The sequence below is a fragment of the Neoarius graeffei genome, chromosome 13 (assembly GCF_027579695.1).
Source record: "Neoarius graeffei isolate fNeoGra1 chromosome 13, fNeoGra1.pri, whole genome shotgun sequence".
Lineage (NCBI taxonomy): Eukaryota > Metazoa > Chordata > Actinopteri > Siluriformes > Ariidae > Neoarius > Neoarius graeffei.
Window position 1 is genome coordinate 80,866,293 of NC_083581.1, and position 27,900 is coordinate 80,894,192.

Here is a 27,900-nt window from a genome sequence, read left to right on the forward strand (position 1 = left end):
TTTCAAAATGCTGTCTTTGGTGTAAAACTATATTTTTTTATTTAGCTATTTCTGTTTCTTTTAAATACTTGATAAAGTGATATATCTGACTTGATGCGCTCCACCATTTTGTTTTTCTCTACTCACAGTATATGAGCTGATATCCTAGTAGTAGAGTAGCCAATCAGAGCATATGATTGCTCATATCCAGTGAATGCAGATAGAATAAAGTATATTATCCCTTCAAACACAGAGATGGGAAGGACTAATCAAAGAGATCTAACATCCATATTTAAAAACAATTAAAACTTCACATTTTTGTCTTTCATTCCTTGCTGAAAGATCTTATCCAGGGTGAAAAACTCTGGCCCCAAATTCTGCAGAAAGTCGAGATCATCTCCTCTGCTGTGGAAAGAGAGCTTATCCAGTGAGACGGCAGTGGAATTAGTTCCTTCATTTCCGTAGTCATGTGGGTGAAATTCAGTGAAATCCTGCTGCTCCATGGAAAGGTTGTAGAGCTTCTGCAGTAATTAATCATCAGAAGAAGAGATAATTAGCATAAAGACCATAAACATAGATTTCTTAGTTTTGATATTGATTAGAAAGATGATTAGCAGTTAATAATTAGGGTATGAATGAGCTTACATAAGCTGAGGATGGAGAGTGATTTGTTTTATTAACTGGGTCTACAGTGCTCATTTAAGCTTGTAAACAGAATGCAAACTTGTTTTCAGTTTGTGTTCATACAATGTTTTGAATGTTTAATCGGTTATCTGTTACTGTCGGAGCCACATTTAAGTCTTTTATATTTTCATTATTTACTCATACTTTCTCTTGTTTTTTGCATTCTGTGAGACTGCACCCTCTTCAGGTGGTGATGGTGCCACTCCATAAGTTGACGCTGGTAGCGCATGACGCGGAGAAGGCGGGCAGCAGATACAGTCATTGACCTGAACTCGGTACGGTGCTGTGAATGCTGCTGCAAACTCAGCCTACATTTGGTGTTTGTCTAGGCCTTTGAATCGCTGCCTTATTGTACTGCTGAAAAGACTCTTTTGCAAACCATTGCATTTTTATTTTGTACTTTATTTTATTTCTAATAAATTACCGGCAACAGTTAAAAGTCAAACTCTCTCTCTTGGATTTATTGGACGTGAGTTATGAGTCTGACACTGCATCACCTGCTTTCTCCGTGAGGTTTAAACGGACAAGAAAATGAAAATAGGAGGATTAACTTAAAGGAAAAACCCATTTTTGCCCATACAATTCGTCAATGACTTGCTGTGGATTCCTTTTGGAACAAACTTGTGGAATTACACGCATTGGAGACAATAGGAAATGTCAGCCTTATGCGCAGAAAGTTCAACAAAGGAAACGTTTCATTGGAGGTATGTGTGTTCAAATGCTATGAACTTGAAAATGTTTTCATTGGAGAACAATATTGGAAGAATCTAGAAACAAGTTGGACTGTGAACTTTATTTTTTTGTTATTATTGGCCATGGCAAAACAAATGAAAGTGGTGAAACCACGGCCTACTTGGAATGAGTGAGACTTTCTGATTTTCTAAGTGAATACGAAGTGCTTTTGAATTTTTTGAGTACTGTTGAATTAAGTGAAGGAAGATTAATATTTTGTGTGATTTTTGGAAGTTTATTTTTTGAGATCAGTGGCCGATTCTGACGAGACTGAAATAACTCAAGTCCCAAACACGGCTGAAGTCGTGGCGCGTTTGCGCGCAGCAAGATCAGGGAAAATGTCTCATTCAACATGAAGAATGAACATACTGAGCAATTTAATGATTGAAAAAGACTTTGTTGATGAAGTCAAAGAGAATGTATTTAAGTTTAATGGATTTCTTGAGGAGTTTAAAGAATTGCATGCATCTTATGTTGAAATGCTTGATGAACAGACACGCAATGAAGACGATGAGAAATGGTATCAGCCTAGATATTCACAAATAACTGCCTTTATCTTGAACATAACCAAATGGATTTCAGAGGTAGAAAATCCCAGCTCCCCTAGTTCAGCTGAAGTTATTACTTCTGCCATCCTTGTTGAAGAGTCCTTAACATTACCATTGTTCGTTGATAAGCCAGACGCTGACCTTGACTACCTCGATGCACAATCACATAGGTCCAGTGATTCCAGTAGATCCAACGCATCATCTAAATCATTGTGTATTAATGCAGAGGCAGAACGAGTGGCTTTATCAGCCAAAGCCTCCAAATTACAGGAGAAACATGCAACTGAGGAGCAAGAGGAATTATTAAGGAAAAGGAGAGAAACACTGGAGCTGAATGTTGAAATCGAAGCCACTAACGCAAAAATTAACTATCTAAAGGAGGCTGAGAATAATATTTATAATCCTGTTAAATTTGATCTGGTCCCAGCTCATATGTTTGTATTAGGAGCAGAAGCAGCTGGACCCTCAGCAACTGCACAATTGGATAAGCTGGACAGTTCACTTCTCTTACATGAAGGCGTACCAGTAGTTAGACCCAAGGCAGGTACTCAAGTTCAGTTCCCCCTGCTTACTTCAGGTCCAGATAAATATCACAGCAGACATGTTTTACGTCCTAGGCCCACGAGTGATACCTGGCCACAATCACCACACACCTCATCTCATAGTTTTCCTTCTGCCATTCCCTCCACTATTCCCTATGCCAGTTCTTCTGTCACTCCCCTGTCACTACTCAGCCAGCTGCCAGTTCAGGTCAAGGCGCTCAGTCTATTGTACCTGAACCTCAGCCTCAAATACCCTCTACACCTAGCTCTCCACATGAAACCCACATGATCAAGGTCCTAGAAAATCAGAGTGAATTAACAAGAATGCTCATGAAACAGCAACTTTTGCCCACTTTGCCACAAGGCAGTATTCCAATCTTTGATGGCCAAGTCCTGGAGTACAAGTCGTTCCTTCACTCTTTTCAAAACATGCTTGAACGCAAGACTGACAACAACAGAGACAGATTGCAGTTTCTTATTCAGTATACTAAAGGCCAAGCACAAAAGTTAGTTAAGAGCTGTGAATATGGCCCCAGATAGAGGCTATAAGAAAGCAATGGAATTACTGAAGGAAAACTTCGGAAATGAATATAAGATATCTTGTGGTTATCTGGAAAAGGCTCTGTCCTGGCCACAAATGAAATCAGAAGATTCTAAGCCCCTTCTGGATTATGCCATGTTCCTCAGGAGCTGCTGTAATGCCATGGAGGAGAGGTCCTATATGGAGGAGTTGGACACTGTGTCCACAATGAAAAGCATTGTCCTAAAACTGCCATACAAGCTCAGAGAAAAATGGTGCAACAAGGCTTACGAGCTGCAAGAACAGCGTGACCATAGGGTAAGGATTTTAGATCTTGTCTCTTTTATTGAAAAACAGGCTCACATAGCCGCTGACCCAGTCTTTGGTGATCTTCAAGATCAGGCAGCTGTTAGAGGAAAGACTAAAGCCCTTGTTAAGACACAGACCTCTAAGACATCTGGCAGTAGCTATGTCACCAGTGTAGCTCTTCCTCATAAAGAGACAATGCCTGAACCCTCTTGCCATTTCTGTAGCTCCAAGCATACATTGGACTCATGCAAGGCATTTATGAAAAGGACCCATAGAGATAAGCTCAGCTTTTTAAAGACCAAGGACATATGCTTTGGATGTTTCTCCATAGGGCACATTAGCAAAGATTGCAAAAGGCGTCTTACCTGTAATATGTGCAAAGGAGCCCATCCAAGCACTCTCCATATTGAGTTTGAGCCCAAAGACAATGCAACAAAGGAAGCAGAAAGGTCTCCTGATGTTACAGGTAGCACATCAGCAGAGTTATATGGTCATATAGGGGCCAGAGACCAAGAGAGTGTGCTTTCTATTGTTCCAGTCAAGGTCATGGCAGCAAAAGGCAGCCATGTCATAAAAATGTATGCTCTCCTGGATCCTGGATCTTCTACCACCTTCTATTCTGAGGAGCTTGTCACATCTCCACCTGAGAGGCAAAGGGACACACATTCTTCTGCGCACAATGAACCAATAAATGACTGTTCCAACCCATGTTGTATCAGGACTGGAAGTTTCAGCACTGGACAGCGATACTTTCTTACCTCTTCCGGACACCTTCACTCAAAAGGAAATGCCGGTAACCACCAGCAGCATCCCCAAGCAGAATGACCTGGCACATTGGGCATGCTTGAGTAAGGTAACTCTTCCGTCCATCAGTTCCAATGTACAGCTGTTGATTGGCACAAATGCTCCTAACCTTTTACAACCCCGATTCCAAAAAAGTTGGGACAAAGTACAAATTGTAAATGAAAACTGAATGCAATGATGTGGAAGTTTCAAAATTCCATATTTTATTCAGAATAGAACATAGATTACATACCAAATGTTTAAACTGAGAAAATGTATCATTTAAAGAGAAAAATTAGGTGATTTTAAATTTCATGACAACAACACATCTCAAAAAAGTTGGGACAAGGCCATGTTTACCACTGTGAGACATCCCCTTTTCTCTTTACAACAGTCTGTCAACGTCTGGGGACTGAGGAGACAAGCTGCTCAAGTTTAGGGATAGGAATGTTAACCCATTCTTGTCTAATGTAGGATTCTAGTTGCTCAACTGTCTTAGGTCTTTTTTGTCGTATCTTCCGTTTTATGATGCGCCAAATGTTTTCTATGGGTGAAAGATCTGGACTGCAGGCTGGCCAGTTCAGTACCCGGACCCTTCTTCTACGCAGCCATGATGCTGTACTTGATGCAGAATGTGGTTTGGCATTGTCATGTTGGAAAATGCAAGGTCTTCCCTGAAAGAGACGTCGTCTGGATGGGAGCATATGTTGCTCTAGAACCTGGATATACCTTTCAGCATTGATGGTGTCTTTCCAGATGTGTAAGCTGCCCATGCCATATGCACTAATGCAACCCCATACCATCAGAGATGCAGGCTTCTGAACTGAGCGCTGATAACAACTTGGGTTGTCCTTCTCCTCTTTAGTCCGAATGACACGGCGTCCCTGATTTCCATAAAGAACTTCAAATTTTGATTCGTCTGACCACAGAACAGTTTTCCACTTTGCCACAGTCCATTTTAAATGAGCCTTGGCCCAGAGAAGACGTCTGCGCTTCTGGATCATGTTTAGATACGGCTTCTTCTTTGAACTATAGAGTTTTAGCTGGCAACGGCGGATGGCACGGTGAATTGTGTTCACAGATAATGTTCTCTGGAAATATTCCTGAGCCCATTTTGTGACTTCCAATAAAGAAGCATGCCTGTATGTGATGCAGTGCCGTCTAAGGGCCCGAAGATCACGGGCACCCAGTATGGTTTTCCGGCCTTGACCCTTACGCACAGAGATTCTTCCAGATTCTCTGAATCTTTTGATGATATTATGCACTGTAGATGATGATATGTTCAAACTCTTTGCAATTTTACACTGTCAGACTCCTTTCTGATATTGCTCCACTGTTTGTCGGCCCAGAATTAGGGGGATTGGTGATCCTCTTCCCATCTTTACTTCTGAGAGCCGCTGCCACTCCAAGATGCTCTTTTTATACCCAGTCATGTTAATGACCTATTGCCAATTGACCTAATGAGTTGCAATTTGGTCCTCCAACTGTTCCTTTTTTGTACCTTAAACTTTTCCAGCCTCTTATTGCCCCTGTCCCAACTTTTTTGACATGTGTTGCTGTCATGAAATTTCAAATGAGCCAATATTTTGCATGAAATTTCAAAATGTCTCGCTTTCGACATTTGATATGTTGTCTGTGTTCTATTGTGAATACAATATCAGTTTTTGAGATTTGTAAATTATTGCATTCTGTTTTTATTTACAATTTGTACTTTGTCCCAACTTTTTTGGAATCGGGGTTGTAGAACTGTGGGAGGTGATTAATAGTCAAAATGGGGGTCCCTATGCAGTTAAAACCCTATTGGGGTGGGTTGTTAATGGGCCATTAAAAGGTGCTGCTGGCAGTGGAGAATGTGTAACTGTGAACAGGATTTCAGTAGCAAGTTTGGAAAAGCTGTTGATCTCACAGTACAATCAAGATTTGCATGAAGTTGCATCGGAACAAAAACTGAAATGTCTATTGAGGACAATATGTTTTTAAAGATGGCCAATGAGGCAGTGTTGAAAGACATTACAGTTTGAGATTGCCCTTTAGGCAAACTGATGTGCTCATGCCCAGTAATAGGCAAATTGTGGAACAGCGCCTGCATAGCCTAAAAAAGAAAATGAAAAGGGATGAACAATTCAGACAGGAGTATGTAGCATTTCTCTGTGACATCTTTGAGAATAATTATGCTGAGGAGATCCCACAGGAGGAGCTTGCGTGGCCACCAGGAAAGGTATGGTACTTACCACACCACGGGGTGTATCACCCTAAAAAGAAAAAAAACTTAGGGTGATGTTCGACTGTGCTGCTTCTTTCCAAGGCATGTCTCTCAACACTGAACTACTTCAGGGTCCTGACTTGACCAATTCTCTCATTGGAGTCATCCTGAGATTTCGCAAAGAGCCAACTGGAATCATGGCCGACATCAAATCAATGTTCCATCAGGTCAGAGTGGCAAAATCTGATGATGACTACCTGCGATTCTTGTGGTGGCCACAAGATGACATCAGTCAGACCCCAAAGGAACACCATATGCTTGTGCACATCTTCGGCATGGTGTCTTCCCCAAGTATTGCAACCTTTGCCCTGCAAAAAACTGCTGTTGACAATCAAAGCTGTTTTCCCCTTCAGGTGGCTGAGACCATTTGACACAACTTTTATGTGGATGACTGTGCCAAGTCTGTGGCCAAAGAGTCTGATGCCATCCAATTGGTAAAAGATCTTACAGTACTCTGTGGTAAAGGTGGGTTCCAGCTAACTCAGTGGGTCAGCAATAGCCGGGTGGTGTTATCATCTATTCCCAAAGAACACAGAGCAAAAGAGATCAAGTCACTTGATCTTGACAAGGACAGTCTGCCTGTCAAAAGAGCCCTAGGACTGCAGTGGTGTGTAGACTCTGACAAATTTCAATTCAACATCAACTTAAATCAAAAGCCACATACCCGCAGAGGCATACTTTCTGTTGTCAGTTCAATCTTTGATCCACTTGGCTTTCTTGCCCCTCTCATTCTTCCAGCCAAGCAGTTGCTGCAGGAGCTCTGCCAGAGGGGCTTCGGATGGGATGAGCCTTTGCCACAGGTCATATTGGAGCAGTGGATAGAATGGACCAGCAGCTTGGAGATGATCAAAGGCTTCAGTGTGCCACACTGTCTGAAACCAGAGGGCTTTGGAGTGACCAGGTGCGCTGAACTGCATCACTTTGCCGATGCCAGTGAGAGTGGCTACGGTTCAGTGAGCTACATCAGACAGATGAACAAACAGAATGCAGTACATGTCACTTTTGTCTTAGGAAAGTCCAGAGTTCTTCCCTTAAAGAAGATCACAGTGCCAAGACTGGAGCTGGTGGCTGCTGCGCTGCCGGTAAAAGTGGACAGAATGCTGAGGAGAGAATTCCACCTTGACATGAAACCCTCAGTTTTATGGACAGACAGCCAAACCGTGCTGAAATATATTGCAAATGACCAAGCAAGGTTTAAGACCTATGTAGCAAACAGAGCCTCATTGATGTGGGACAACACAGAACTGTCTCAGTGGAGATATGTGGGCAGTAAAGACAATCCTGCTGATGAATCTTCAAGAGGATTGAGTGCAAGAAAGTTCATGGAGCAGAGGAGATGGATCCATGTGCCTGAATTTCTGGGAAACTAGAGGAAAGCTGGCCAGTAGTGGAGGCATTGGGCCCCATGTTTCAGGATGATTCAGAGGTCAGGAGAGCCACTGTGTTCTCAGCAGTGGTGAAAACCAAAATGCCTACAGACCAGCTTATTTCTTTCTTTTCAAATTGGATCAGGCTACTAAAGGCAGTAGCTTGGTACCTCAAACTGAAGAGTGCTTTGATGCTGAAAAGAGGAAAGGATCTTCCCTCATTTCAAATCAATGCCCACTCAAACAAGCAGAGGTGGAGCTTTAAAATTGAAGATTTCAGAACCCACCTTGGTGGACAGCTCCTCACAGCCAAAGATCTTGCGGACGCGGAAAGGTCAGTTGTCACCTACGTTCAGGGACAAGCTTTCTCTCCTGAAATGGCTTCCTTGCAGATGATCCCGCCCAGAGTGCACAAGAGCAGTAGGTTGTGCAGACTCGATCCTATTCTTGATGAGGGCATCCTCTGAGTAGGAAGCCGCCTGCACAAATCTGCAATGCCTGAAGAGACTAAACACCCCTGCATCTTGCCCAAAGAGTCCCATGTCTCAGTTATCTTGTTGAGACACATTCATGAATGCAGTGGACACAGTGGCAGAAACCACATGCTTTCAGAGCTCCGCAAGAGGTACTGGGTTGTAAAGGGCAACTCGGTAGCAAGGAAGGTGCTCTCTCAATGTTTCATGTGTTGCTGTGTGAGGGGCAAAGCAGGTCAGCAGATGATGGCAGATTGCCATTGGAACGAATCCTTCCAGACCTCCCACCCTTCACCAATGTCAGAGTGGACTACTTTGGTCTGATTGAAGTGAAGCGTGGGAGGAGTACCATCAAGAGGTATGGAGTTCTCTTTACTTGTATGTCCAGCAGAGCTGTTCATTTGGAAATTGCTTATACTTTGGACACAGACTCATGCATTCACACTTTGAGAAGATTTATTTGCAGGAGAGGCCAAGTCAAGCACATCAGGTCTGATAATGGGACAAACCTGGTGGGTGCACAAGCAGAACTGAGGAAGGCCCTGATATCCCTCAATGAGAGGAAAATCCAAGATGCCCTGCTTCCTGATGGTATCGAATGGAGTTTTAACCCACCAGCTGCATCCCACCATGGCGGAGTCTGGGAAAGGCTCATAAGATCTGTCAGGCAGGTGCTCAACTACACTCTGCATCAGCAATCCTTTGATGACGAAGGCCTTCATACCCTGTTCTGTGAAGCAGAGGCTATCCTGAACAACCGCCCCCTCTCCACAGTGTCCTCAGAACCCCATGACCTGGAACCATTGACCCCAAACCATATCCTTTTGCTAAAAAACAAGCCCATTTTGCCCCCTGGAGTCTTCTTGAAATTTGACCTCTATGCCAGACATCGCTGGAAACAGGTCCAGTACATGGCCGATCTTTTCTGGCACAGGTGGACCAAGGAATACCTTCTTTTACTCCAAGAAAGGCAGAAGTGGATGGATGTAAAAAAGAACCTGCACATTGGAGACATTGTCCTGGTGGTCGACCCCACTGCTCCACGAGGGTCTTGGCCATTAGGCAGAGTATTAGAGACCAAAGCTGATGGAAGAGGTCTGGTCAGGTCTGTAAAGCTCAAGACAAAGACGTCAGTCCTTGAGAGGCCTATTACTAAGCTGTGCCATGTCCTTGAGGCTGATGAAGGGCCATGATGTTCCTGATCACATTACAAAGCAATGTAATGTATACACTATTTTATTTTATTATACATACAGCATTAAGTGCTTGAGATATAATTGCTTTTATATGGCTCCTTTTGTATATATTTAAGTAATTGATTCTTTAAGAACAATTAGGGGCCGGTGTGTAGGAGCCGCATTTAAGTTTTTTATATTTTCATTATTTACTCATACTTTCTCTTGTTTTTTGGATTCTGTGAGACTGCGCCCTCTTCAGGTGGTGATGGTGCCACTCCATAAGTTGACACTGGTAGTGCATGACGCAGAGAAGGTGGGCAGCAGATAAAGTCATTGACCTGAACTCGGCACGGTGCTGTGAATGCTGCTGCAAACTCGGCCTGCGTTTGGTGTTTGTCTAGGCCTTTGAATTGCTGCCTTATTGTACTGCTGAAAAGACTCTTTTGCAAACCATTGCATTTTTATTTTGCACTTTATTTTATTTGTAATAAATTACTGGCAACAGTTAAAAGTCAAACTCTCTCTCTTGGATTTATTGGACATGAGTTGTGAGTCTGACACTGCATCACCTGCTTTCTCTGTGAGGTTTAAACAGACAAGAAAATGAAAATAGGAGGATTAACTTAAAGGAGGGCAGCATGGTGGTGTAGTGGTTAGCACTGTCACCTCACAGCAAGAAGGTCCGGGTTTGAGCCCCGTGGCCAGTGAGGGCCTTTCTGTGCGGAGTTTGCATGTTCTCCCCGTGTCCGTGTGGGTTTCCTCTGGGTGCTCCGGTTTCCCCCACAGTCCAAAGACATGCAGGTTAGGTTAACTGGTGACTCTAAATTGACCATAGGTGTGAGTGTGAATGGTTGTCTGTGTCTATGTGTCAGCCCTGTGATGACCTGGCAACTTGTCCAGGGTGTACCCTGCCTTTCACCTGTAGTCAGCTGGGATAGGCTCCAGCTTGCCTGCAACCCTGTAGAACAGGATAAAGCAGCTAGAGATAATGAGATGAGAATGAGCTGAGATGAAGCAAGTACAGAATATATTATTTTCTTTTTTTTTGTTATGTACATTGCCTTAAAAAAAAAGTTGCCCTCACTAATCTTTTGTTTAAACACCTTTAGCTTTGATTACACATACATTCATCATGGTATTCTTTCAACAACCCAATTTTTCATTAAGATCTTATATTGATGAAAGGGAGAGTTAAATCACTCTAGGAAAGTATTTTCCAGCACTTCCCATCTTACCATCACACACCCATAATTCTGGAATAGGGTAAATCTAGACTTAGCAGACTTTTTTTTTCTTCCATTGCTCCGGAGTCCAATCTTTATGCTCCCTCACAAATTTGCCTCACTAACAAGTGGTTTTCTCATGGCCAGACAGTTATTTAGTCCCAAGTCTGTGAGTTCTTGTCACACTGTGCAGGGGGAAATGCTCTTATTTTCACTATTAAACTATGAGTAATGAGCTCTGCTGTTGAGTTTTTTATGATTTGATTTCACCAAGCACTGAAGTACTCTCTGATCATTGTCAGTCAAGACTGATCACATTTCTTCCATGAAATTGATGGTTCACCACTGTCCTTCCAGGTTTTAATCATGCATTGGGCAGTACTTAATTCTAGTAATTTCACATTCTACTTAGTAGTTTTCTTTGCTTGATGCAAGCCAATATTTTGAACCTTCTGAAACAGAGTAACATTTTCCACAACCTCAATTGCTATGTATGTACTGTAGTCTTGTGGGTGGTAAAAGAGAGCAACTGGACTTGCTTGAAGATTCTTGAAGACGTTTCACCTCTCATCCGAAAGGCTTCTTCAGTTCTGTCTGACTAATAGGGAGTATCAGGTATTTATCCTCTCATGGATGAAAAGCTCATCTAAGGTGTTGTTGAGTCATCCTGTTGGTGTGGGTCACTGGTGGCTGGGTGTGAACTGCCTCGAGAGTCATTAGGGTGATCAATGGATTGCCTGTTAAGGTGATCAATGGAATGCTGATTCACTCTGTCCTCCTGTGAGTCACTGAAAACAGCTGGGTTTTGGTGTGCATTCAGTTGTCTTGGAAGTGTGCCAAGGACAGCATTGTAGGTGGCTGATAAATGGTGTCTTAGACCACCACCTCTGTTCAGTGATGGCCGTTCCAGGTTGACAAAAATGGCTTCTTTAACTCCTCGCTCATACCAACGATCCTCTCTGGCTAAAATGCGTAAGTTGCAATCCTGAAATGAGTGTCCTTTGTTGTTAAGATGAACATAGACAGCAGAGTCCTGGCCTGAGGAACTGGCTCTCCTGTGTTGAGCCATGTGCCTGTGAAGTGGTTGTTTCATTTCCCCAATATATCAGTCTGTGCATTCCTCACTGCACTGAATTGCATACACTATGTTGTCCTGTTTGTGTCTGGCTATTCTGTCCTTAGGGTGGACCAGTTTCTGCTTCAGGGTGTTACTGGGTCTGAAATGTACTGGAATTTTGTGTTTGTAGAAGATCCTCCTGAGTTTCTTAGATAGACCAGAAATGTAGAGAATGACAATGTTCTTGCATTTGTTCCTGTTATCCTCCTTGTCTGTTAAGTTCCTTTTTCTGCTCTTGAAGAAAGACCAGTTGGGATACCTGCAGTTCTGAAGTGCTTTCTTGATGTGATTCTGCTCCTTCTCTTTTTCCTCTAGTGTTGTAGGGATGTTCTGAGCCCTGTGTTGCAAGGTCCTAATGACCCCCAATTTGTGTTCCAGTGGGTGGTGAGAGTCGAAGAGTAGGTACTGGTCTGTGTGTGTGGGTTTCCGGTAGACCTCGATGCTAAGGCTTCTGTCTTGTCTAATGTGTACATCACAATCCAAGAAGGCTAGATTATTCCCACTGACGTCCTCCCGAGTGAAATTGATGTTGATATCCACTGCAATGATGTGCTTAGAGGAGGCTTCCACCTCATGGGTTTTGACTGGTGCAGGATTATGAGAGGACTTCCAGAAAACTGGCAGGCTATAGAAACCACCTGCATTTCAACCTGAGATGCCGACAATCCAACATTATCCCCACTAGCCTATGCCTTTATTCAATGGTCAAAGGACACCAAGCTGAAATAATCTTTCAGAAAGCCCAGAAGCAGCTTCTCAATGAGAGAGTGAGACAAGTGCATTTCACCATCGATGCTCTCCAGAACAAGACTGAACTGATGTTTGAAGAGTTGACAGTACTTCTTCCCAGTGAAGTTTTGGAACGAGTCTCTGAGTTTGCGGAGGAGGCACAGATTTCACAACATACCAAAGGCAAGGAATGACAGATGCTCAAATTTCAAACATTGCTGTCTAAAACCACCTCCTCCAGCAAGACAGAAGTGCTGACTTGGAGGAAGAAATCTGACCAGGCTACACAACCGGACATAGAAGAGAAATGGGTGAAGAACTTATCCGACAGAGTACTCACCCAACCAGAGAAAGATGTTTTATCCAAGGGACTTAACTTTGCAGTTTCACCAGAGCGGATACCAGTGGTAGATCTCATCACAGCCACAGAGTCAGCCATCAGAAACAACAATCTGACCAACACAGAGGCAGAACAACTTAGACTGAAGATATCAGCTGCTCCATCCAGTGCAAAAGCACCCCCCTCCAACCTTACCAGCCAAGAAAGGAGGGCTCTTACATTGCTTCAAAGAGACTGGAACATCACCATCCTTCCTGTTGACAAAAGGAGATGCACAGTGGTGCTTAACACAGTGGACTACCACTCCAGAATGACCAGTCTCCTCAGCGACACATCCACCTATGAAACCTTGAGGCAGGACCCCACCAGTTGTTACAAAAAGAAAGTTGTTAGCTGCCTGCAACAACTAGAAAAGGACCAAGCCATCAACCGATCTCTGTACTTCAGATTGTACCCTGGGGAAGCCGTTCCACTTATATACAGACTCCAAGATTCACAAGGAAGGAACTCCACTCAGACCTATCATCAGCAGTATAAACTCTGTCACCTAAAACATTGCCAAACACCTAGCCACCATCCTGGCTCCTCTTGTTGGGAATACGCCACACCACGTCAAAAACTCCCAAGATTTTGCTACTAAAGTTGCAGACTTCAAACTAGACTCAGATGAAACCATGGTTTCCTATGATGTCACTTCTCTTTTCACCTACATTCCCACCACAGAAGCAGTTGAATCTGTTAGAAAATGACTCCTTCAAGACAGCACCTTACTGGAGAAAACGAACCTCACCATGGACCAGATTTGCACCCTGCTTGACCTCTGCCTAACTACCACTTATTTCCAGTTTAATGAAAGTTTCTACAGACAGAAGCATGGATGCGCCATGGGCTCACCAGTGTCCCCTATTGTGGCCAATCTTTACATGGAGGAAGTGGAACATAAAGCTTTGACCACTTTTTCAGGAGTTGCTCCCAGCCTCTGGCTCAGATATGTGGATGACACCTGGGTTAAAATCGAAACCCATGAGGTGGAAGCCTTCTCTAAGCACATCAATGCAGTGGATATCAACATCAATTTCACTCGGGAGGATGTCAGTGGGAATAATCTACCCTTCTTGGATTGTGATGTACACATTAGACAAGACAGAAGCCTTAGCATCGAGGTCTACCGGAAACCCCCACACACAGACCAGTACCTACGCTTCAACTCTCACCACCCACTGGAACACAAATTGGGGGTCATTAGGATCTGGTGAACAAACCGGGTCTCCTGGGCTTCAGCACCCCACCTATGCAACTGGCTGCTGGACTTCCTCACTGAAAGACCACAGTCAGTATGGGTCAGACAGAACACCTCCAGTGTCATCACCCTCAGCACTGGCTCCCCTCAGGGCTGTGTCCTGAGCCCTCTGCTGTTCACTCTGATGACACATGACTGTGTCCCCAGAGCTACTGGCAACCACATTGTGAAGTTTGCGGATGACACAACAGTGGTGGGCCTCATCAGGGACAATAATGGCCTGGCCTATAGAGAGGAGGTGGAGCAGCTGGTGGGCTGGTGCAGGGAAAACAACTTGATCCTGAATGTGGACAAAACTAAAGAGATCATTGTTGACTTCAGGAAAAAACAACCGAGCCACGCTCCACTTCTCATCAACAACATGGCTGTGGAGGTGGTCAATAGCACCAAGTTCCTGGGGGTGCATATCACAGGCAACTTCACCTGGTCTGTGAACACTGTCACTGGTCAAGAAGGCACAGCAGTGTCTGCACTTCCTGCATAGAATGAGGAGAGCCCACTTGCCCCCACCCTTCCTCACTACATTCTACAGAAGCACCATAGAGAGCATTCTGACCAGCTGCATCTCTGTGTGGTGTGGAGGCTGCAGTGCCTCTGACTGGAAGAATGTGAGGAGAGTGGTGAGGACAGCAGAGAAAATCATTGGGGCTTCTCTTCCCTCCATTTAGGACATTGCGCCAAGACGTTGCATGTCTCGAGCCAGAAACATCATCAGCAACCCCTCACACCCTCACTATAGACTGTTCTCCCCTCTGACCTCTGGAAAGAGGTTCCGCAGCATTAGGTGCAGGACCACCAGGTTCTGTAACAGCTTTTTCCCCCAGGTCACCAGACTGCTGAACTCCAAACCCATATTCTCAACTTCTATTTATAACTTGAACATTCCTAATTCCACAGGTCACTTTATACTATTGCACTTTATAATATTTTTCCTGCTGCATAATTTAATTTAATACACTTCATATTTACTTCTGTGCTGAGCCAAATTGCAATTAAATTTTGTTCAGTGTACACTTGTTGCAGACTGAATGACAGTAAAGGTTGTCTAAGTCTAAGTTATTGAAATAAACAAGGAAAAATACATCATCTGAATGGCAGCATATTGATGCCTCCCCAGATGTGCAAACTACCGATTCCATGTGCACTAATGCCACCCATACCAAAGATACTGGATTTTGAACTGGGTGCTGATTTAAAAAAAAAAAAAAAGGATGCTCTCTCTCTCTCCTCTTTAGCCTGGAGGATGTGGCATGCATGATGTCCAAAAACAATTTCAAATTTGGAATCATCAGAGCACATAACAGTTTTACACTTTGCATCAGTCCATTGTAAATGAGTTTGGGCCCAAAGGAGGTGGCAGTGTTTCTGGATATTGTATATAAATAGTTTTAACTTGCATTTGGGGATGCAGCGATGAACTGTGTTCACAGACAATGTTTTTTTAAGTGTTCCTGAGCTCATACAGTGAGTTCTACTACAGAACTGTCTGTTAATGCAGGACCTCAAGATCACAGGCATCCAATATTAGTTTTTGGCCTTGTTGCTTGTGGACAGAGATTTCTCCAGATTCTCTGAACCTTTTTTTGATGATGATGATCATCCTCATCATCATCATTCGGCTGTCATCGAAATCCTTGACACAATCTTTAGCCACTGGGTCTTGTCCATCATTGCTCTACCCATTTAGCCACAGAGTAGGCCAGTATCCTTAACTCAGGTATCTGGATAGGTGAGTTGTCTGGTTCCTTGGTTCAGGTAAGGTAGTCTCCAGAGAATGAGATCAGAGATTACTTGATTTTTTTTTTTGCTTTGAAGTAGTGGCCAATGAACTGGGCTCTTCTTAGTGCCGAGGTGTTGGGGATCTGAGGGATTTCTCCATAGATCTGAGATTTGGTGGGATGTTCTTTCCAAGAAAGGTTCCATACCCTCATCAATAGTTTGGTGTAAGAGACATCAAGATGTTTTTCCAGCTCCTTGCTGATGGTCCAAGTTTATCCTCCACAGAGAAGGATGCTCGCCACACAGGCTCAGAAGAAACTGGATGTAGGAATGTAGTGGATGTAGGAATGTCCACTTGCCAAATGTGAGATAGGTTAGTGCATGCATCCAATGCCTGACCTTTCTGAGAAATTGTCCTTTCTGTTGTTGATGATAAGTGAGCCCAGGTATTTGAAATCAGTGACCTATTTCAGCTTGGCACCACTCATTGTGCAAATGGGTTGATGGTCTGCCTCTTCACTGATGGTCAAAAGTTCTGCCTTCTTGGTATGAAGTATAAGCTTCCTCCAGAGATGAGAGGAGTTCCTGTGCTGAAGTTAGAAGCTCAGATGTTTGAGCAATGTCACTGGTGTAATCCAGATCAGTAAGGTATTTGGAGCTTTGTCTTCCAGATCTTCTGTCTATGGTGAGACCCTTTGTGGGGATGGAATCAACTGAGTCCCTTAAGATGTCGTCACGTTTAATGATATTGTGTGCCAGATGATTTGATCCCCAAATTCTTTGCAATTTTACATTGAGGAAAGTTATTCTTAAATTGTTGCACTATTTGTCCATGCAGTCTTTTACAGAGTATTGAAACCCTCCCCATCTTTACTTTTGAGAGACTCTGCCTCTCTGGGATGCACTTTTTATACCCAATCATGTTACTGATATGTTGCCAATTAATCAGAATCAGAAAAAAGCTTTATTGTCAAGTAATTGTTGTAACTACAAGGAATTTGGCTTGGAGTTAAGGTGATGAATAAATAAATACTAAATAAGGACACTCTATTCTAATAAAGGAACTACATTTAAAAAATGATCTATTCTAAGGTATAAAGAAATAAGAGCTAAATAAACAAGATAAAAATAAGATGACAACTGTGCAACTATGTTAAATCAGGTTAAATAAAGATAAACTTGTGCAAAAGATAAAATAAATAAATGTGCAAATCAGGTAAACAACTGGGGAGCAGAGTAAAAGGTGTCATTGGTCTTGCTTATTGAGGTTGGGGGGCAGGGTGGGCCAGGAGACTGAGGTATGGTACTAGCAGGTGTGTGTGTGTGGGGAATCAGAGTAAGTGGGGGTCACTAGTCATGTTTATGAGGCCAACAGTGATAGGAAAGAAACTGTTTATGTGGCATGAGGTTTTGGTCTTGATGGACTGCAGCCTCCTGCCAGAAGGGAGTGTCTCAATGAGTTTATGTCCAGGGTGGGAGGGATCAGCTACAATCTTTCGTGCCTGCCTCAATGTCCTGGAGGTGAACAGGTCCTCAAGTGAAGGCAGTCTGCAGCTGATCACCTTCTCTGCCAAGCGAATGATACCCTGCAGTCTACCCTTGTCCCTGGCAGAGGCAGCAGCATACCAGATGATGATGGAGGAGGTGAGGATGGACTCAATGATGGCTGTGTAGAAGTGTACTATCATTGTCTATGACAGGTTGAACTTATTTAACTGCCACAGGAAGTACATCCTCTGCTGTGCTTTTGAGATGAGGGAGCTGATGTTCAGTTCCCACTTCAGGTCCTGGGTGATTATGGTGCCCAGGAAGTGGAAGGATTCCACAGTGTCCACTGGTGAGCCATGCAGGGTGATGGGGAGAGGAGGGGCTGGGTTCTTCCTGAAGTCCACAATCATTTCCACTGTTTTTGCAGCATTTAGCTCCAGATTGTTTTGGCTGCACCAGGTCACCAGATGGTTGATCTTCCACCTGTAGGTGGACTCATCCTCACCAGAGATGAGTCTAATGAGGGTGGTGTCATCCATGAACTTCCACAGCTTGATGGACTGGTGAGTGGAGGTGCAGCTGTTTGTATACAGGGAAAAGAGCAAAGGAGAAAGAACACAGCCTTGGGGGGATCCAGTGCTGATTTTCTGAGTGTTGCTTCTCCAACCTCAATTGCTGCTTCCTGTCAGTCAGGAAGTCAGTTATCCACCTGCAGGTGGGGTCAGAGACATTAAGCTGGGACAGCTTGTCCTGCAGCAGAGCTGGAATGATGGTATTGAACACAGAGCTGAAGTCCACACACAGGATCCTGGTGTAAGTTCATGGGGAATCCAGGTTCTGGAGGATAAAGTGGAGGGCTGTGTTGAGAGCATCATTCACAGACCTGCTGACTCTGTCAGCAAACTGCAGGGGATCCAGAAGGGGGTCTGTAATGGCTTTGAGGTGGGAGAGAACAAGGCACTCAAAGGACTTCATCACCACAGAGGAGAGGGTGATGGGTCTGTAGTCACTTAGGCTACGTTTACATTACGTCGAATCAGCGGATCATCAGATTAACGTTCTTAAAACGATTCGCGTTTACACTAAAACCGTTAGCCGTGCACACAGCAACACCAATACGCGGATACGCTCGGCTCCGCAGGCATCCTGCGCTCCAAATCACTCCGCCCTGAACAGCGAGTGCCCTCTGGAGGGTGCGCACTCCGGCCCTGCGCAGCTCACAGAGCGCGCGAGTGAAGTGAACAAGCCACGATTCGGGACTAAGCCGCTGTGTGTGAGATCCCAGCGCATATCACTTATTACTTGCAAGTGGAAGGATGGCAAGCCTAAAGACAATCATAACTACACAATGGGCAGTATTTGCATCAGTATTTGCAGTATTTTCATACTTTTATACTCTTTAATGAAAGGTGATACAAGGCGGAAGTCTGCGCCGTTTTTCAGCAGTCGCGTCACATGACCAACGCCAGCGAATCAGGAAGGTGGATGTCACAGTGACGTTGTCCAATGAGACGCCAGCTAGAGCTCAGCACAGCGTATTCGCGTATTCTCAATGTTTACACTGCACCGGAGCTGATACGATCTAGATTGAATACGTGGACGCTGGCGGATTCCCGTTTCCCCGCTTTTTCAGGGGGGTTAATGTAAACGGACAGTGCATCCGCGAAGAAAACGAGACAGATACGGTCTAGTGTAAACGTAGCCTTAGTCCTGTGGCCCTTGCTTTTTTGCAGATGGGTATGATGGCAGAGGACTTGAAACAGGCTGGCATGTGGCATATCTCCAGTGAGATTTTGAAATATCTGTGAACGTTGGAGACAACTGGTCGGTGCAGTTTCTTAGGGTGGATGGAGAGACAGAGTCAGATTCAGCTGATTTACAGTGATTCTGTCTCTTGAAAAGTCTATTAACATCCCTCTCCTGAATGGTGAGAGGCACAGTGGGGGAGGAGGTGGAGGAGGCCTTTGTTGTGGACAGAGATGAGGAGGAGCAGGTTCCTGAAGAGAGGTGGGGGTGGGGGTGTTGGGGTGAGTGGTGATTGTGGGGGGCAGTATCAGGGCTGTCCCATTGTTTTTCAAAATGGCAGTAGAAGGTGTTAAGGTCATTTGCAAGGTGAAGGTTGCTGACAGTGGGGGTGTTTGGGTTTGTAATTTGTGATTTGCCTTAGCCCTCTCCAGACAGATACAGAGTCGTTAGTTGAGAACTGGTGTTGTAGTTTCTCAGCATACAGCTGTTTAGCATCTCTCACCACCTTGCTAAACCTGTACTTGGACTCTTTAAACCTGTCCCTGTCTCCACTCTTGAATGCCTCCTCATTCTGCCATCTCAGCTGTCTGAGTCCAGCTGTGAACCAGGGCTTGTCATTGTTATAACTCACCCTGGTGTGAGTTGGTATACAGTTGCCCTCAGAGAAGCTGATGTATGAAGTTGCCTCTGTGTACTCATCTAAAGTGTCTGTGGCAGTCCTGAAAACGTCCCAGTCTATTGAGTCCAGACACACCTGAAGGTCCTCCACAGCCTCCGTGCTCCACTTCCTTGATGTCCTCACAACAGGCTTGCTAAGCTTTAGCTTCTGTCTGTATGATGATATGATGATAATGTCATTGTCATCGGCATCATCATCATCAAGTTCCTATTATGTCAACAGTGTCGCTTAAGGCATTTCCTTAAAAAGCTGTGGCACAGCAGTTATACTCATAATTACATAGGAATAACATCCATGAAATGTATCAGTCAGGATTTAGACCTAATCATAGCACAGAGACAGCTTTGGTTAAAGTGGTAAATGACCTACTGTTGGCGTCTACTGTGTTGCTTGACCTTAGTGCAGCATTTGATACCATTGATCATTCCATTCTTCTGGAGAGACTAGGAAATGTTGTGGGAGTTAAAGGAATGGCCCTCTCCTGGCTCAGGTCTTATTTAACTGATCGCTATCAGTATGTTGATATAAATGGTGATATTTCTAGACGTACTGAGGTAAAGTTTGGTGTTCCACAAGGTTCTGTCTTGGGTCCACTGCTTTTTCTTTATATATGCTACCTCTGGGTGATATTATTCCTAAACATTGTATTAGTTTCCACTGTTATACTGATGACACACAGTTGTATGTTTCTGCAAAACCTGATGAGAGACACCAGCTTGATAGAATTGAGGAATGTGTGAAGGACATTAGACACTGGATGCTTATTAATTTCCTTCTGCTTAACTCTGACAAGACTGAAGTACTTGTACTAGGACCACATGCAGCTAGAAGTAAGTTTTCTGATTACACAGTAACTCTGGATGGCCCTTCTGTTTCTTCACGTGCAGCAGTAAAAGACCTCCGAGTGATTATTGACCCCAGTCTTTCATTTGAAACTCACCTTGATAACATTACCTGGATAGCTTTCTTTCATCTCAAAAATATTGCTAAGAAAAGAAATTTAATGTCACTACATGACGCGGAAAAACTAGTTCATGCTTTCGTTACCTCCAGGTTGGATTATTGCAATGCCTTACTGTCTGGATGTTCCAATAAGTGCATAAACAAGCTCCAGTTAGTTCAAAATGCAGCAGCAAGAGTCCTTACTAGCACTAGATAATATAACCACATCACCCCTGTCTTATCCACACTGCACTGGCTCCCAATCAAATTTTGTATTGATTATAAAGTACTATTATTGACCTTTAAAGCACTGAATGGTCTCGCACCACAGTACCTGAGTGAACTTCTGCTCCTCTATGACCTGCCATGCCTACTTAGATCAAAAGGTGCAGGCTATCGGCTGGTACCTTGTATAGTGAAGGCTACATCAGGGGGCAGAGCCTTTTCTTACAAAGCCCAACAGTTATGGAACAGCCTTCCAAGTAGTGTTCGGGAATCAGACACAGTGTCAGCATTTAAGTCTCGGCTGAAACATATCTGTTTAGTCAAGCCTTTTGTTAATGGTGTTTATGAGGTAAAGATGTAGATCTGCAGGGTCCTCAGACAGAGTGTTTTGGTAAACTGGGATGTATGGATGCTGTCAGTCCCCACTCACTTGCTCACTCAAGTTTGTTGATGGTGTAGTGGCTGGCTGCTTTATATCCCGGGGCTCCCTCATGCCTGTGTTACCTTCTGGCTCTCCCCTTTTAGTTATGCTGTCATAGTTAGTTGCTGGAGTCCTTGCTTGTACTCAGTGCAATATGTATAATAATAATAATAATAATAATAATAATATGTTCAATTTATATAGCGCCTTTCTCAAAACCCAAGGTCGCTTTACAATAATAAGCAGAAAAAAAGTCCACCAAATAGAGGTCAGGATATCATTCCAGTGATGTAGCGGCCACAGTCCCACCAAAATGTACACAAAAACAAATCCCACAACTCCAGCACAGCCACCCTGACGTCACCAGCAACATTGCTCAAAGACCATGACATGGATCCACAAAGTGAGCACAGAAGCACCACCATGCAGAGCGCTGGTATGACCCAAACTGCCTGCACAGCTGCCACAATGCCACCGAGCAACATCGCTTGGAACATCACGCCAAGCATTAAAGCACAGAGCGCTGGACAACCATGATGTTAAAATGAGCAATGAGCTCACTCCAGTCCATAGCTGGGAGCACAGGCATCACCCACAGTGAACCAAGGCCTGGAGGGAACTGACGCCCAAAACTGTGTCCGGAGCTACACCATGACCGGTGGACAAAAACACTCAAACAAACATCAAACACAGAAAAAAGAAAAAAAAGACGCTGCCTTCAGGTCAGGTGAGAGAGCTCTGTACAGTGCCGCTCGAGCTGATCTAAAAAGAGAAATTAAAAAAGCCAAGGCAGACCATAGGCTGCATATAGAGTCCCACCTGTTCAGCAACAACATTTGGGAGGTGTGGCAGGGCATACAAGACATCACGAACTTCAGAGACTGTGATGTGTCAACAGGAGACTGGAGTGTGCCACTGGCAGAGGAGCTAAATTGCTTCTTTGCTCGCTTTGAAACATCTCAGCAGCACTCATCTGCTCCAGCCCTGCCCCCACCACCACAGAATTCGTACAGCACCCCATTCACTGTACAGGAGCACGATGTCAGATGGGTGCTCCTGGCAGTGAACCCCAAGAAAGCTGCTGGCCCAGATGGAGTACCTGGTAAGGTGCTCAGAGCATGTGCCCACCAGCTTGCCCCTACCTTCACCAGGATCTTTAACCTCTCCCTGGCTCAGGCAGTCATCCCGCCCTGCCTAAAATCAGCCACAATAACCCTGGTGCTGAAGAAGTCTCCTGTCACCAGCCTGAATGATTACCGTCCTGTGGTCCTCACTCCGGTAATCATGAAGTGCTTCGAGAGACTAGTTCTTCAGCACATCAAGGACCACCTCCCCCCAGACTTTGACCCCTACCAGTTCATATATCACATGAACAGATCCACAGAGGACATCATCGCCGTAGCTCTCCGCTCTGTACTGAACCACCTGGAGCAGCAGCAGAGCTACGTCTGCATACTCTTTGTGGATTACAGTTCTGCTTTCAACACAATAATCCTGGACATCCTTATCAGTAAACTGGACACTCTTGGCATCCCCCCTCTCACATGTGCCTGGATAAAGGACTTTCTTACCAACCGGCCCCAGACTGTGAGACTTGGCCCCCACTTCTCCTCCACCCGCACGTTGAGCACCGGCTCTCCACAGGGCTGTGTGCTGAGCCCCCTCCTGTACTGCCTCTACACCCATGACTGTAGTCTGACCCACAACAACAACAACAACCTTATTGTCAAGTTTGCTGACGACACCACAGTGGTCGGACTCATCACAAAGGGAGATGAGGCAGCCTACAGAGAGGATGTCCTGAAGTTGGCAGCCTGGTGTTCAGAAAATAACCTTGCTCTGAACACCAAGAAAACCAAATAGCTCATTGTTGACTTCAGGAAGCACAGCACCGACCTAGCCCCCCCCTACATCAACAACGAGTATGTAGAGAGGGTCCACACCTTCCGATTTCTCTGCGTCCTCATCTCCGCCAACATCTCCTGGTCAGTAAACAATTTGGCAGTCATTAAGAAGGCTCAGCAGTGGCTACACTTCCTGAGAGTCCTCAGGAAGCACAACCTAAACTCCAACCTGCTGCTGACCTTCTACCGCTCATCCATCGAGAGCCTGCTGACGTACTGTATTACAGTATGGTATGGCAGCTGCACTGCTGTAGACAGGGAGAGGCTCCAGAGGGTAGTTAAGGCAGCACAGAAGATCATTGGCTGCCCTCTCCCCTCCCTGATGGACATTTACACCTCCTGCTGCCTTAGCAGAGCTAAGAACATTATCAAGGACAGCTCCCACCCTGGCTTTGATCTGTTCGACCTGTTGCCCTCAGGGAGGTGCTACAGGTGCATCAGGACAAAGACAAATCAATTCAAAAACAGCTTCTTTCCAAAAGCCATAACCGCCCTGAACTCGGATATGCTCTGACTTTACAGTCTATTTATTTTACTATGTGACTCTCTTTGTGCAATAATTTAAAATGTGCAGTACTTTATAAGGTGACTCTCTCTGTGCAATACTTTTATAATGTGCAATACCACACTCCATAATGTGTAACACAACACATTCACCTCAGGACTGTGCACCTTACACACAACACATACACCTCAAGTCTGTGCACCTTACCTTACCTTGCAATACTTCATAATGTTTAATATTTTATTTTATAATGTGACTCTCTTGTGCAATAATTTATAATGTGCAATGAGCAATACCTCACTCCATAATGTGTAACACAACACATACACATCAGGACTGTGCACCTTACCCTCCTTACATCCCCCCTTTTTTTTCTTCCTCTCTCTCTACACACTGTTTTGCACTGTTATTGGAGATGCTTTAATCTCATTGTACATGTGTATAGTGACAATAAAGACATTCTATTCTATTAAAAGTACTATACAAATAAACTTGACTTGACTTGATTTCCAAAAATCTTCCATTCCTTTCTGTCCTTTGCAGCTACTGTTGCCTTGCCCCAACTCTTCCAGCCAAAATTATTCTTCTCCTTTTTGACCATTCTCCTCCATGTATCTTTTGGCCTTCCTCTTGATTTTTTTTCCCGGTGGTGCCCAAATTAGTGCTATCTTGCGATCATCTGTGAGCTCTTTCCTTAATACATGTCCTATCCATTCCCATCTCCTTTGACCATTAATGTAATTTGTTTGTTTTTTGTTTGTTTTAGGATTACATCACTTTTACAGTCTTTTGTTGCCCCCTCCCAACTTTTTGAAATGTTTTGCTGGGATTAAATTCCAAATGAGCATATATATCAGCTGGATAGTACAGTGGTAATGCTCACTGACTACGATGGAGATCGGGGTTCGAATCCCAGTCGGGGCAAAACATCATCCAGTAAGGGTCCTTAGGCAAGACCCCTCATGATATATCAGCCTACCTCAGGAATGAGTGAAGACATAACTGATAGAGTCATACCGGCTCAGACGTTGCCCGGGTCAACAAGGTCTGCGTCAGTTGCTAGGGAACCAGGGCTATGATGAGAAATGGGCTACTGGAACAAGACATCGATGGACGAGGACAGAAAATACGGATTGCTGGAATGCCCAGTGTTCCAACATCCGTAATCGAAATCTACTAATGAAATACAACAAGGGGCTACGGCAAGGGGGACCCAGGAGCCATGTCATCATCATCCCCACAACCAGAGATTGGGTACCAAGCCCCAACTGAGAAGGAAGATGTGACCCAATACCGAAGCTGAGTTGCCAAGTACCTTCAGAAGATTCTACTAGTAGATGTGAATGCTGCTCTGAAGACAATCTCCACAAGAACCATCACTGAGACCAACAAGCTGATACACAGTCCAGCTTGGACGCAAGGTGGGCTCGGGACATAACAAACAGTATCCACCATGGAAGAGACAATTAGAGGCCAAGATAAAGGCAGCATGGAGAGAAGTTAGCCAGATAGCTGAACTACAGAAAGGGAACATGGTGAATAAAGGGGCACCCAGGAAGTACAACTCACTCTCCATACCAGAGGCACTCGAAAATGCCAAACAGCGACTAACAGCTCTGGTCACCCAGTTGAAGAGATGCACCAAGGAAGGCCAGAAGAATAAACAAGCTGTTCCCTCCACAGGGGAACAACCGGTCAGACCCACCAAGAGCTGAGGTGGAAAAATACTGGAAAGACATATGGGAAAGAAAGGCATCACACAACACCAATGCCCAATGGTTAGTGGACCTAAGAGCTAACCACAGCAACCAGTCCCAGAACAAGAACCAGTAACCATCTCAATGGCAGACGTCCAAGAAAGAGTATCAAAGATGAAGATATGATCCATACGTACTAGCTGAAGAAGCTAACTGCACTCCATGAATGCCTAGCAGCACAGATGAACCAGCTGCTGAGGGATGGGACCCACCCAGAATGGCTAACCCAAGGCAGGACAGTCCTAATCATGAAGGACCCCCAGAAGGGACCCATCCCATCCAACTACCGGCCAATTACCTGTCTCTGTACAAGATGGAAGGCCCTGTCAGGCATCATTGCGGCAAAAATGAGTAAGCATGTGGCTCAATACATGAGCGAGGCACAGAAAGGAATTGGCAGTAACACCAGAGGAGCCAAGCACCAGCTACTGGTCGATAGAACAGTCGCCCGAGACTGTAAGAAGAGACAGACCAACCTGTGCACTGCCTGGATTGACTACAAGAAAGCCTACAACTAAATGCCACACACATGGATACTGGAATGTCTGGAACTGTATAAGATCAACAGGAACCTAAGGACCTTCATCCAGAACTCAATGGAAATGTGGAAGACAACCCTAGAGGCCAACTCAAAACCCATTGCCCAAGTCAACATCAAGTGCGGCATATACCAAGGAGATGCGCTATCACCACTGCTATTCTGCATAGGCCTGAACCCCCTCAGTCGGATCATCACGAAAAGTGGCTATGGGTACCGATTCCGTAGTGGGGCAACAATCAGCCACCTGCTCTACATGGATGGCATCAAGCTGTATGCCAGGAACGAGTGAGAAATAGACTCACTGATCCACACCACCCGGATCTACAGCGATGACATAGGGATGTCATTCAGATTGGACAAGTGTGGCCGGATGGTCTCAAAGAGAGGCAAGATGATCTGGACTGAGGGGATTGACCTACCAGAGGGCAACATAGGTGATATCCAAGACAGCTACAAGTACCTTGGCATCCCACAGGCTAATGGAAACCATGAAGAGGCCACAAGGAAGTCAACCACAGCCAAATACCTCCAGAGAGTAAGGCAGGTCCTGAAAAGTCAGCTGAATGGTAAGAACAAGTTCCGAGCCATCAACATGTATGCACTACCAGTCATCAGATACCCCACTGGTATCATAAACTGGCCAAAGCAGGAGATAGAAGCCACAGATATCAATACTAGAAAGCTCCTCACCATGCATGAAGGGTTCCACCCCAAGTCCAGCACCCTGAGACTATACACTAAGTGGAAAGAGGGAGGCCTAGGGCTAGTGAGCATCAAGACCACGGTCCAGGATGAAACATCGAAAATCCGAGAATACATCAGAAAGATGGCCCCAAAGGATGAACTGCTAAGTGAATGTCTCAGGCAGCAGAACCCTGATGAGAGTGCAGAGGAGGAGAAGGAACAGACAACCTGGAGAGACAAACCCCTACATGGCATGTACCACCGTCAGATAGAGGAAGTGGCTGATATCAAGAAATCCTACCAGTGGCTGGATAATGCAGGACTGACAGACAGTACAGAGGCACTAATCATGGCAGCACAAGAACAGGCCATAAGCACAAGAGCCATAGAGGCCAGGATCTACCAGAGTAGATCAGACCCAAGATGCAGACTGTGCAAAGAAGCCCCTTAAACAGTCCAGCACATAGTAGCAGGGTGTAAGATGCTAGCTGGATCAGCGTACATGGAGAGGCACAACCAAGTGGCTGGGATAGTATACAGGAACATCTGCAACCAGTATGGAATAGAAGTACCCAAGTCCCAATGGGCCATACCACAGAAGGTGGCTGAGAACAACAGGGCCAAGGTTCTGTGGGACTTCAGCTTCCAGACTGACAAACAGATCCTGGCTAACCAACCGGACATAGTGGTGGTGGACAAAGAGCAGAAGAGGGTGGGTGGTGGTGATAGATGTGGTGATCCCAGCTGACGCCAACATCAGGAAGAAGGAACATGAGAAACTTGAGAAGTATCAAGGGTTGAAAGAGCAGCTGGAACGGATGTGGAAGGTCAAGGGTTGCGTGGTCCCCGTGGTAGTGGGGGCACTTGGGGCAGTAACCCCCAAACTGGGAGAGTGGCTCCAGCAAATCCCAGGAACAACATCTGAAGCCTCAGTCCAGAAGAGCGCAGTCCTAGGAACATCGAAGATACTGCGCAGAACCCTCAAACTCCCAGGCCTCTGGTAGAGGACCCGAGCTTGAGGATGACATGGATACCACCCCCCCCCGCCGGGGGTGAGAAGGAGATTTTATATATATATATATATATATATATATATATATGCTGTGTATATATATATAGTAAATCTCCGGAGTGGAAGTCCGGGGTGGATCATGACAATTTCATTGAAAATTTTATATATATATAATTTTCAATGAAATTGT

General features: G+C 44.8%; 1 protein-coding gene across 1 annotated transcript in view; it reads right to left on the minus strand.

The window, feature by feature from the left end:
* Positions 1 to 276: 276 nt before the first annotated feature.
* LOC132897196 (cadherin-like protein 26) overlaps positions 277 to 27,900 on the minus strand; it is a 229,213-nt gene continuing 201,589 nt past the window's right edge. The window contains exon 19 of the mRNA XM_060938630.1: positions 277 to 500. Coding sequence (XP_060794613.1) covers positions 282 to 500 — 219 coding nt within the window. The 3' untranslated portion in view covers positions 277 to 281. The remainder of the gene's footprint in view (positions 501 to 27,900) is intronic.